Genomic DNA, 12,885 nt, shown 5'->3' with positions numbered 1-12,885 from the left:
GGTGATTCAGGGCATTTTCAGGACACAGAAAAGAGCTCTGCTAACACCACGTTTCCCAAAAGAAGACGGCAAAATCCAAGCCCTGCACGATCTGGCTTCAACCTCCCAGGACAAGTAATTCCCACAAGGTCATCCTCAAGGCCTGGGGACGCTGCACCCCCTGCCCAGGGCCTCACGCCCACCTCTGAGGGCACTTCCGGCTGGACCCCCTGGCCGGCCGGCCCCAGCCAGCAGGACCCACGCTGCGGCGCTCTCTGGATGCCCCGGCTGCAAGACGTCCACTTCCCCCGCCAGGCTCTTTCGGGACATAGACGTCCCTGCGTCCCTCCCTTCCTTCCTGTGCTAGGGCCCAACTCAGACGTTCCGAAAGCTTAAAATGGGGCCTCTGGACAAATAAATTAACAGTATGAAAGGAAGGAGGGAGGGAAGAGACGGTGGGAGGGAGGGAAGGAGGAAGAGGGAAGGAAGGAGGAGGGAGGGGCGCAGGGATCCAGGGCAGATGAGGTGACTCGCCGCCACCGGCCTCTGGACTGGCAAACTCCTGCTGCCTCGGGAAGACCCTGCAGCCACCAGCCCGCAGTCAGGTGCTCTTTCTTGGAGGGGGAGTCCTTCCCTCGGGTCATCACAAAGGGACTCGGCCGACTACTCATCACGGACCCCAGGGAGCACCCAGCCTGGCCACGCCGACTCCAAGCCCTCTCCCAGACCAGGGGCAATGCCCGGCTGGGCGCACGTCCCAGCAGCAGCTCCACCCTCTCGCAGACACTCTGGGTCTCTTGGCCTCCTTTTTAAAGGAGGAAAACTAGACCCAGAGGACAGAGCTGGTGAGCAGACAAAAGTCACAGCCAGGTAAAGCCCTGGCTGGTGCCCGGCACACAGCAGGTGCCCAATAAGTGCTCAGCCCTTTGCCCAACAATCCCGGGAGGTCCAAGGAGACTCGGCCAGGGCTGCATGCTGGGTAGAGGAGCACAAGAGTAGGGGCGTCCCTCCCCTGCCCCGTCCCTCCCCTCTCTCCTAACCACAGAGATGGGGAGGCCACGAGCTGCTGTGCAGAGCCAGGAAGGAGAACCCAGCCCCAAGCCCTCCTCCCTCGGGGCAGCGCAACACCGTGGCTGAGAAAACAGGCTCGTGGAAACGTAGCAACCACCCTGCGCCTCGGCCTTCCCACCTATGAAACGGGACACTGGCTCTTCCATCTCAAGGTCGCGGGGAGGGTGAAAGACCACGACTATAAAGTGGTCAACGTGCTGACTTGCAAACAGAGCCGTTTTGCGGTTGGTCTGCTTCTTATTCCCCCTCATGCACCTTCTGGGCCTGCAGATGCCTCTCTGGACACAGACCCCTGAGGCCTGGAGTGGAAGGGGTGCCCCCTGGGGAGCCCGCCAAGGGGGCGTCAGCTGTGAATGTGCCCAGGATCTTTACCTTTGAGAACCTTCCTGAGAACGCAGGGCGGGGCAAGGTGGGAGTGCACCAACCACGAAGGAAGGGTGGAAAACCCAAAATATTAGGAAAAGTTAACGAGACTCCTCAAAAACACTGGATGAGCCACTTAAATCAATAAAAAGCCAACTTGTGAACCATCTTATCTTCTTGTCACGGGGTGTCCTGGGCCTCAAACAGATTACGGGAGAGCTATTCTGTGCCTGCGGGAAGCACGCACGTGCCTTAAAGGTTTTCTTGATTTCAGACAAATTTCTCTTTTTTTAGATGCATGCACTTTTTTATATTCAAGACAGATAAGAGGCGAAGGTGGAACAGAGCGGGGTGTTGCTTCTGCCCCGAGAATCAAAGCTATCTGGAGAAATCACTGTTTCAGTCATAAACCAAGCCGCAGTACACTAGCTGTATCTCCCACCGAGGCCACTAACGAGACAGAGACATTTTATGTCTGTGCCCAGCCCCGGAAGGCCTAGGTCACGTTAAGACTGCAAACTGTGCTTAGGTAACTGGAACCCTGGGAAGCACAGTGGCTGAGCTAGGACTGTAATTTCAAGGGTGCACACAGCAAGCGGCTCTACCAATTTGTTCTGTTCCTTTCATTAAAATAGGTTTGCTCAGAAAATTAACCAACTGCCTTAAGGTAGAGGCTACTTTCCATTCTTCCCTCAGTTTTCTCGGGGCCAGGGTAAGGTGGGAGGCGGCTTTCATGTTCTTGCTTTAAGATGAACCTGGTTTTACCTTTCCAGGTATGATTACTGGCAGCAGAGGCAAGGCCGTGACACTCACCATGATGTCCCCTTTCAGGAGCTGGGCTGGCTCTATGGCGATATAGATCCTGCTTTGGTTTTCTGGGCCGACGTTGCTTTGGAATAAAGGAGAAGGTACATCATTACGCGATTTCATGGAAAGAATACGTTCTGAGAAAAGCAACCCCACAATTGAAATTAAACAAAATATCCTGCTTGGCCCAGGAATCCAATTCCTCAGACTCTCTCCTATGAAAATGAGTCCAAAGAACGTATGAAAAACCAACAGGGCCAGGCAGGGCCCTGATAGCAACGTCACAGCCAGTGCCCGCCGGCCCGCCCCAGGCCCGTGCACGATGGAGAGCACACAGTGTAGGGTACTGGCGTGCCGATGCCAGCAGCCTCTGTGGTAAGCAGAGGGTGAGGCTGCCCAAGCCTCACCGGTGCCTGGGTCCAACAGGAGTCCGGACACGTGATAACAGTTCATTCTGAGTGATGACACAATGCTAAGAACATTTTTTACCTTCATTCATTTTCCATTGATGTGCATAAAACGCTTCTCCAAACAAAAAAAGCAAAGCAAATAAGTCTAGAATTAGTACATATTCTGGAAATGTCTGCCTGACCTTTGTCTAAACTGCAAAGGGGAGAGAAAGGGAGACCACCGTGGCCCTGTCCCCTGTGTTTACTTCCACACGGTGTGCGGGGCCCTCTCCTTCCCCCAAGTCCCAGCGTCCACGTCCCTTCACAGAGCCAACTGTGTGACCGCAGCGAGACACCTGCTGGGCAGGATGACGGGGGCACTGCACCCACAGCTCCCCTTCCGTCCCCTGCTCTTGGCTCATCTGGCTTCCCCCCCTCAACCCTCCAGAGGGAGAGGCAGCCGGGAGCGGGCCCCCTCCCCCCCAGGCCCTCCGGAGGCCCCCAGGAACGCAGCCACACTTACTAAATCCCCGACGTGTACATAGGCTGCATGGCTTGGTAGAGCTTGAGAAAGGGCCGGCACGCTGAAAGACACGCAGAATCGGCTATCAACACGCGGAACTGAGGGCCAGCGCCAGGCGGCGCGTCTCGAGACCCTCACCCCGTGGGAGACACCCACCTCCGCCAGAGTCGAAGTTGGGGGTCCCATGCAGGATGACGAAATGCAGGAACAGGGGCGAGGCGTTCATCTTCACCGTTCCCGACAGGAGCCCGCTGAGGAACTGCACGTACCTGCGAAGGGCAGCCAGCTCAGGGCTCCTGCACACCTCCCAAGCCCAGGTGGGGCCGGAGGGCAATGAGGAAACCCGCCTGCACTTCCGGGAGAGAACCCACCCTAACCGCTCACAGCAAGGAGGGTGGACGCACCCCAGGCCTCGGTCCACGCTCTGCAGAGCATGGCCGAGCCCACAGCCCACCGGGCGTCTCTGGGCCTTCCACGCTGACGTGGCCAATGACCTGGAAGCACAGCCAAGGGTGCTTCCTGAGCGTGAGCCCTCACACGCGGCGCCTCTCGCTCCGCACCCCGAGCGCAGGTGGCATCGCTTCTGTCCATGGAACCCACAGCCAGGCAGGGCTGGGCCACGGGGCTGGCACGGTCTCCCCGCAGAGAACGGGAAAGCAAGAGACCTGCCGTCCCATGGGCGTGCTCTCTGAACCAAACCACACCTCTGAGGGCATGAAGGTCACTCGGCTTAACTCTCAGTCCTACCCACCCCGCCTTCTGCTCATACTAGGAAGCCTAGTGGGAGGCTGGAGTCCACACCCCCAGCCCACAGGAAGCCTTCGGATGCCACATCCCCCTGTGAGAGCCTCCCCTACCGTAAAGGGCACGAGCCCCCCTGAGCTGCATGGCCCTCCCGCCTTCTGGCTCCTCTGTGCCCTCCCTCCTCAAGGCCCATCTCAGCGGCAGAGTGCACGTCTGCCGTGTGCCGGGAGACCGGCCTTCTCTCTGAACACCACACGCAGCCTCGCGCGCCATGCTGACGGCCCCGCACCCTGCGTGGGTGCCTGGCGGCCTAGAGAGAAGATTGTACCCTGGAAGCATTGCCTCACTGGTTCCTCCCGGGGCACAAGGTGGCAGCTGTGACCCCAAGTGGGCACACACCTGCCAAGCTCTCAGATGCTGCCTGGCCTCGGCCTCTGCCACCACCCGGAGTGTGTGACTCCGGAGCAGAGCCAAACCCCACCATATCCAACATCTCTGTGCATCTCTAATGACTACAGAGAGCCGCGCAGGCGCGGGAAGGAAGCAGTCACTGAATCACCAGGCTGTGCGGCCGGCACAGCGTCCTCTATACCCTCCAGCCAGCCCACCGCAGTCCACCCCCCTAGGAGGACCAGGGACCACCCCCTGTTCCCTAGGACTGAAGGCTAGTCAGGCTCAGCCTACTTAGGTTAAAAAAATTCTGGTTTTCTCTCTCTGGCTTATTTCACTTAGCATAATGTCCCCAAGGTCCATCCATGTTGTCACAAACGGCAGAATTTCATTATATTTTACGGCTCAGTAATACTCCACTGTGTGTGTGTGTATACACATACACGCGCGCACACACACACACACACACACACACAATTTTCTTTATCCATTCATCCACTGAGGGACACTTGAGTTGTTTCCGTATCTTGGCTATTGTGAATAAGGCCACATACAATAAACACAGGAGTACAGATATCTCTTCAAGAGCCTGTTTTCATTTCCTTCGGATATATACCCAGAGTGGAATTGCTGGGTCATGTGGTAGTTCTATTTTTAATGTTTTAAGGAAACTCCGTACTGTTTTCCATAGTTGCTGCACCAATTTACATTCTCACCAAGAGTGCAAAAAGGCTCTCTTTTCTGCATGTTCTCGTAACCACTTGTTTTTTCTTGTCTTTTTTTTTTTTTTTTTTGCGGTATGCGGGCCTCTCACTGCTGTGGCCTCTCCCGTTGCGGAGCACAGGCTCCAGACGCGCAGGCTCAGCGGCCACGGCTCACGGGCCAAGCCGCTCCGCGGCATGTGGGATCTTCCCGGACCGGGGCACGAACCCGTGTCCCCTGCCTCGGCAGGCGGACTCCCAACCACTGCGCCACCAGGGAAGCCCTCTTGACTTTTTGAGGACTGGCATTCTAACAGGTGTGAGGTGATATCTCCTTGTGGTATGATATCACTCATAATATATGGAATCTAAAACAGCCAAACATATAAAAGCAGAGAGTAAAATGGTAGTTACCAGGGGCCAGGGGCTTTGGGGACAGGACAGAATTTTTAAAGGGTACAAACTTACAGTAAGTAGTAAATATGCCCTAGAGATACAATGCACAGTGTAGTAAATATCATATTATAATTATCAAACTTGCTAAGAGATATAACTTAATTATTCCAACCACTAAAAAAGAAACGATAATTATTGTAATGTGACAGAGGTGCTAAGTACGGTTACAATGGCAATCGTATGACAATACGTGAATGTAACAAATTAACCTCCTAAGCCTTAAATTTACACAATGTCATTTGTCAAACACGCCTACATTTTTAAAAATATCGAATTTACACCAGCAATTCAGATGCAGTCCATTAGCTCAAGCAACTGAATTTGCATACAAAGGAAACTGAACAAGAGAACATTTCTAGTAAATTTCAAAACCAAAGTTTAAAAACTCTACTTGAAATCTATCCTTTTAGAAAAAAATGTTAGAAAAGAACATTCACTTCAGCTTAGGGGCCCCTCCCGGTGTTTCAGTTTTCCTGGTGGCAAACCGCTCTTCCCTTTCAGAAGAGGACAAAACCTCACCCAAGTCACAGAGTCCAGACGCAAGCCCTGGAGGGCCCGGGAGGCCACGTGGCCGGGCCGTGGCTGCAGGAGCCTGGCCACCAGATGGCTCCACGTGCCTTCCCATTTTATCTTCTATCTCGACAGCAGACGTGCAGACACGAGAATATTCAGGTGACCTGTCCGGCTACTTTTTATCACCTAAGTGCCACGCACTGCAGATTTCTGGGTTCTCCGGCCTCCCCACCCCCCCACCGCCGGGTCATGAGCACAGGAAAAGGGATCACAGATGCTGAGTTGGGGCCATGAGTCACCACCTGCTCTGGACAGCAGTCTCCCCTCCTCCAGCACTGGTCACCAGACAACCCGCTTCCTCAGCCTTGTCTGTGGCCCGGCTGCTGTGTTTACTCTGTGGGCGCCTGGCCGTTCGCTCCTTCTACACTGACCTCAGGTGGTCCTTCACTCTCTGGACATCCAAGGGACCCACGAGCACACAGACCAGGCATCACGGAGGGGGCTGAGGGTCAGTTTCCGTTTTACATTTTGATGCAACCCTGGAGAGTCCTCCCCTTGCCCTGACACAGCCTGGCCGGCGCCGTTGCCCAGCAGCCAGAGGGGGTATGAGAAGGTGCTTCTTTCAGGTGGCGTGTCGGCATGACCACAGAAGAATGTTGATTCCCTGCAAGCTCCCGAAGAAGGAGCCAGAAGACAAGGGCCAGCCCTCACAGGGGGTTAGGGACAGAAGGGAGGGAGTGCCCAGTCCTCTGCCTGGGACCCAGACACGGTCGCCTGCCCTCCTGACCAGTCCATCATGGAACCAGTGCAAAAAAGCCCTTCTCATCTGCCCTTTAGAGAAATCGGCTTTATATCGATTCCCGTTTTAGGTAAATCAAAGACGTCAAATGTTATTATAAAATGCAACTTACTTCTTCCTTCACATGCTTCCTTGATAAGGAAAAAATATAAAATTGTTTTATATTTCACGGCATTTTCTATTAATGAAGTGCTACTTTCCAGCAATTATACTGCCTAACTTTGTGGAGCTAAAGTCATTTTGGGTGCTTGTTCATAGGATGCAATGCAAGCACAACTTCTGAGTCCAAGTTCCAGATTTTGCGATACTGCAAAGGTTTACCATAAGGCTTGTCAGCGGCATGACTGAGATCAGAACAGCCTTTAAAGAAAACCTCACGCCAAGCCCATCACCCCGCCATCCACCTCCTAAGAGAGGGACAGGTGACAAGGGTCACATGTGTCCTGTTGTAAAGCATATGGACAGAGTGGAGACAGCACCCTTGTCCCGTCCTTCCAGCTGTGATAAGTACAGTTCTGTGGCTGATGGTGGACATAAATGAGCCGGACGTAAGCCTGGGGGCGCCTCACCTGTGACCCCAGCCCACCACCAAGCACCCAGGCAGGTCAGCATGGCCACCGGGGACAGCACAGGCCCTTTGCTTATCTCCGGGGCTTTCCTCCAGGGCCTGCAGGCAACTACCGGCAAATCCGAAACTCCAGACCGCACAGCTGAGCAGCCGTCGGCCCTGGCTCCCCCAGTGACTGTGGCCTCAGCCCAGGGGGCACTTGTGGCCCCCTGGGGGCTCAATGCCATAAATTAAGCCTATCTCCTCTCTATGCACCATCGATGAGTGTGTGTGATGGGGGAGGAGTAAAGAAAACCTTTGTACGGGAAAACACATTTTTCATGAATTTTTCATTGGCGTGGCCTCATCCTGCTGTTCCCAGAACCCTTTCACACCCTCATCGGTCCCTCTGACCACAGGCTCAGAAGCTCTGCTGTAGGTCACCCGAGCGTGACCTGGAAAAGAGAATGCCGTTCTTAAGTCCCAAAGACATCACATACGAAACGCCCGATAAAAACAACAAAGTTCATTGCTAATATACGCCGTAATTGCTGCTGCAGTCAGCAGTGGAGCCAGCCACCACCTGCACCGTGGGAGAGAGAGGACAGGTAAACAGGGCCCACGTGGCAGGAAACTACCTGGAGAGCCGCCATCACTCCCAAAGGAAAACAATTCAGGCCACGGCTGAAAATAAGAGGGAAGAAGAGCAAAGGCAAGGATTCCACAATTAGTTCCTCCAGAAAAGTGTGGCAAGGGTGACTGTCAACTCTTGTCTATGTGATATTCACCCACAGCACTGAAGGAAAGGTGTGTACGAATGAACGGACAGGGTGTCAGATGGCCTCTCAAAACCCATCCCAGTGTCTTACCCAAAACAGAAAGTCCTCCCTGGTCAGCGCAGCTCTCACAGCCACACACGTCAGACAGCTCACCTGTCTCCCAGCTGTGCTCTTCTTTCTTTCGTGGGAAATAACTCCCTGGGGATGAGGTTTTCCCCACTTCGTCTCAACTAGCAAGTACGATTAAGAAACCAAGCTTGCAGCTGGCAGGGCACTAACAGAAGAGCACACGCTTCCTTCACGTTCCAAAGCAGCTCGAACTTTGCAGTTGTTCATTGCATTATTTATAACCTCTTTCCAAAGCAGAAACTTACATGTGGAGTTTCCCTAAATCTTCCTAAATATGTGAGTTGTACTTGACATAAGCTTAAATATCCCTGAAAACAAGTGTGAAATGATACTTTTGTAAGCAGAAGGAGCCACTGTGTCGGCCCATCTCTCCCTAAGGCTTCCTGGTGTCACCTCCATACACTCACAGTGGCTACAGCTGCAGGGGAAGCACGGAAGGCGGGGAGATGTGGGCAGGGCCCCGTCAGCTCTGGCCTGTGCGCCAGACCCAGGCTCGCTGGTTACCTAACGTTCCCCGGCACTTCCCCGCCCCGGCCAGGCTGGAAGGATAACACACATCAGACCTCTTCCAGGCGACCCCCTGAGGGATGGCCCCACTCCTCAAGCCCGCCCTGCAAGCCGGGGCAAGAGGACATGCGGAGTGGACGAGGCACAGGGAGCCTGCTGGCCTCGGCGGCCGCACTCCCTCAAAGACACATCCTCGGAGAAAGGATCTGCACATCTGCTTCTCTTGGCAGCTTTCTTGCTTCAAGTTCAAGGTTCTTTCAGACACTCAAGGCATCATGTCAAAAACTACAGAAATAGCAAAACCCAAATAATGCTGTAATGTTGGGGAATTTTCCAGCAATTAGAAACACCCAGGAATCCAATCCTGGTGTCTGCATGCCCAGACTTTTGGCCTCCCTTCCCTCTACCTCATGGGACACAGGAATGACCCCCGCCCAGGACCTCCTTGGGCTCCCTTCCTCTGCACACCCTCAGGAGAGGTTTGTTGTCCCAAAGAAAAAGCCGATTACCTGTCATTTTCCCCACTAAACTCAAAGTGATGGGACCCGCTTGTCCCAACTCCTTCGTGGAAGGAAAGGAAAAGCGGAGAAGGAAAGGAGGTCAGAATTTCATTGTTTAACTCATCACTTCCACGATGCTGATGATAACTAATGCTGGAGGAGGATTTTCTTTAATTACTTATCAAAGTGAAAGGGCCTCCAAGTTAACGGGAGCCTCTCTGGCACAGCAGGCTCAGGAGGTTACCCGGGGGCCTCCACAAGTTGCTCCTGGGGTTTGCTCAAGGCGACAGGTGCAGGGAGAGAGAAGGGCTCTTGCCCGAGGAATTATGCTGGAAGCAAGCAACCTCCAATGGGCCATTCCTGGCCAGGCTGCTGCAGGCCAATGGCTCGGTGGCTTTTAGGAGTGGGGCACAAAGTGACAGAGAATTTGCCGCCTGTCAAGTGGACCTCCTGCCTCTCGAGCTCTTAAACCCAGTATTAATTAAGTGAAGGGCGGGGGAGGCTTACTGCTGAGGCTGTAAGCTTCTTGGACCACAAACCCAAGCTCTCACCACAAGATGGATTTTAAAATGGTTTCTTGAGTTCAGTCCTAAAACAGCCTGCAACGCTCCCTCCCCCTGTGGGCATTTGGGACCACGGCGATGGGTCCCATCACCACTGTGCCTGTCCCCACAAATGCGGTCATCACACATCCTCCGGGTCTCAAATATTCCTCCAGAGGTACTTATACATTCACTCAGTCGTTCACCGGCTTCATTACGAGGTGGCAAGCACCTTCCAATGCAGGCGCTGGGCGGGCTGGCATTGCCCTCATCTGTGGGTGCGGGGAGATTAGCCTCAGAATGCAAAATGTAACCCATGCCACCCTCATAAAATGCAAATACTACAGCTTCTGCCGTTCAATGATGCAGGAGAACCATGGGCACGTTAAAGTGAGATGTTTCCCTTTTTCGACACTCATTCAACGGTATTAAAAAGCTGCAGTAGCTGGGGCTTCCCTGGTGGCGCAGTGGTTGAGAGTCCACCTGCCGATGCTAGGGGACACGGGTTTGTGCCCCGGTCCGGGAGGATCCCACATACCGCAGAGCGGCTGGGCCCGTGAGCCGTGGCCGCTGAGCCTGCGCGTCCGGAGCCTGTGCTCCGCAACGGGAGAGGCCACAACAGTGAGAGGCCCGCGTACTGGAAAAAACAAAAAACAAAAAAACGCAGTGTTCTCGGTTCCCATCTGCAGAGGAAGTGGGTCTGGAAGGCAAGTGGCTACTGGCTCTTCTCAGGCCACACACCTGACCCTCCTCTGGTTCTTCTCCACCTGGGCCTGGTGACAGCGTAGATCCGCCTGGAAGCAGGCGGCAAGAGGAAGTCTGCTCCCCAGGGTCCCTCTGCAGCACGTGCCAGGGGCCACGCTGAGCAGGAGAGAAGGGGAGGTGGGCCAGGGGAGGCCGAGGAGAGAGAAGACTCCTGGGCCTTTGAAGCTGGCCACCAACAAGCTTGTGTGTGTCGACAGCTTTACTGGACATAAGCTGCTTTCACCTGCTTCCTACTGCCCACAGACCCTCTGTTAGAGTGGCCATGACGGAGACCACGTGACCTGCAAAGCCCAGAGCATCCACCATCCAGACACAGATCCCTGGTCCAGGAGACAGCAGCCAGTCCCAATACAGAAATGGCACCAACACCAGCAGAGAGCCATCGGGAAGACCCGATGGCTAAGCGTGTGGGGAGGGAGCCCTGCGTCCACGCCGGAGCCAGCCAGGGACCCCCCGGCACCCACACGCAGGGTGGCTCATCCTTCATCACTGGACACCAAGAATCCCTTCCCTCCTAATCTTGGCTGGTCAGGAGAGGTGCGTCTTCCATCCCTACTTTTTTTTTTTTTTTTTTACATTGGAGTACAATTGCTTTACAATGTTGTGTTGGTTTCTGTTGTGCTGGTTTCACTGTACAAGGAAGTGAATCAGCTACATGTATACATATATCCTCTCCCTCTTGGACCTGCCCCCCGATCCCACCCATCCAGGTCACCACAGAGCACCCAGCTGAGCTCCCTGCGCTATACAGCAGGTTCCCACTAGCTATCTGTTTTACACATGGTAGTGTATTTATGTCAGTCCCAATCTCCCAATTCATCCCATCCCCACACACACGCTTTTAAACGTAAAATCTCATTCACTTTTTCACTCTGGCTCTGGGACAGATACATACCGTTTCTGGGACGGCTGCATTAAAGCTGAAAGTTTATCATCATAAAATTTCTTCATTGCAAATCTGTCGAGGGCTTGGTCAGCACTGGGGAAGGAGAGAGAGAGAGAGAGAGAGAGAGAGAGAGAGAGAGAGAGAGAGAGCACACGCTTTAACTCCATGGCCAACGCAGGAGGCCGGGTTGTGGGGAGTGACATGAGACAGGCCCCGAGGCTGTTCTGAGTGGCTGGCACCCACTAAGAGCTCCATTTTGCTACACCCCCTCCCCGGGGAAAATCCACTTTAGCGTCTCTTCTAGGGCCTCATCTCCCCCAGGAAGACGTTCAGGGCCAAGTGGTAGCCAGGCTTGCAAGGTCTGGAGTCCCCCCTGAAACAGCAGCACCCGATCCTAGGATGTGGCACTTTCTGTGCAGCATGTCCGGCAGGTGGGAGAGTCACCTGCCTGCCGTTTCTCACCTGTGGGCACAGGCCCACTGTCCTATCTAAATAACCATCTAAAATAATAACGTTGTCTACATAAGGGGCTGGGCTGGCAGGGGTGCACAAAAGCAAGGGTCACTTAAGCACTGAATATTTAATACAGAGCACGTAAGTTTTTCAGAGTAAAAAGTATAGTTACACATTCACCTATATATTTTATTTTTTTATTTATTTTTTTGATGTGGACCATTTTTTTAAAGTCTTTACTGACTTTGTTACAATACTGCTTCTGTTTTATGTTTTGGTTCTTTGGCTGTGAGGCATGTGGGATCTTAGCTCCCCGACCAGGGATCAAACCCACACCCCCCTGCACTGGATGGCAAAGTCTTAACCACTGGACCGCCAGGGAAGTCCCTCACCTATACATTTAAAAGTACTCCTTTAGGGCTCCCCTGGTGGCGCAGTGGTTGAGAGTCCGCCTGCCGATGCAGGGGACACGGGTTCGTGCCCCGGTCCGGGAAGATCCTACATGCCGCGGAGCGGCTGGGCCCGTGAGCCGTGGCCGCTGAGCCTGTGCGTCCGGAGCCTGTGCTCCACAACGGGAGAGGCCACAGCGGTGAGAGGCCCGCGTACCGAAAAAAAAAAAAAAAAAAAAAAAGTACTCCTTTTTCTGGAATTCACTCGTTTTATTAAACGCTGATAATGCATTTTGGTCAAGGTTTATGTTCAGTATTCATATTGTTAACAGTTTTCATAATATCAGCAACAACTCCATCTTTATGAACTCTTATCTTTCTGGTGCCGGTACCAGAATGTTCTTCCTACTTTACTTTGTGACTTGAAGTGTCTGTTTTGATCTGGACACAGTTCGTGACAAAGGCCTTAAAAACGTCTGCTCGCTATGATTACTTCTGAGAACAGTATCTAAGGGGAAAATAGTAGAAATGACCAAAGATGTATCGAGGAGAATTTGTCATCACGGCATGCTTTAGCGTACAAGATCATTAGACGGAAGCGACTGAAATTCTAAAGAAAACCTGCAAACGACCTGGACAGGCAGAATTGGTAA

The 12,885-nt window shown here is 53.4% G+C and overlaps 1 protein-coding gene across 1 annotated transcript in view; it reads right to left on the bottom strand.

The window, feature by feature from the left end:
- Positions 1–12,885, bottom strand: part of TNS3 (tensin 3) — a 188,087-nt gene that overhangs the window by 101,849 nt on the left and 73,353 nt on the right. The window contains exons 10-13 of the mRNA XM_065884480.1: positions 11,400–11,483; positions 3,289–3,401; positions 3,133–3,193; positions 2,227–2,302 (exon numbers count right to left, since the gene is read on the bottom strand). Coding sequence (XP_065740552.1) covers positions 2,227–2,302; positions 3,133–3,193; positions 3,289–3,401; positions 11,400–11,483 — 334 coding nt within the window. The remainder of the gene's footprint in view (positions 1–2,226; positions 2,303–3,132; positions 3,194–3,288; positions 3,402–11,399; positions 11,484–12,885) is intronic.

The sequence above is a fragment of the Phocoena phocoena genome, chromosome 9 (genome assembly GCF_963924675.1).
Source record: "Phocoena phocoena chromosome 9, mPhoPho1.1, whole genome shotgun sequence".
Lineage (NCBI taxonomy): Eukaryota > Metazoa > Chordata > Mammalia > Artiodactyla > Phocoenidae > Phocoena > Phocoena phocoena.
This window is presented reverse-complemented; position numbering and strand designations above follow the sequence as displayed.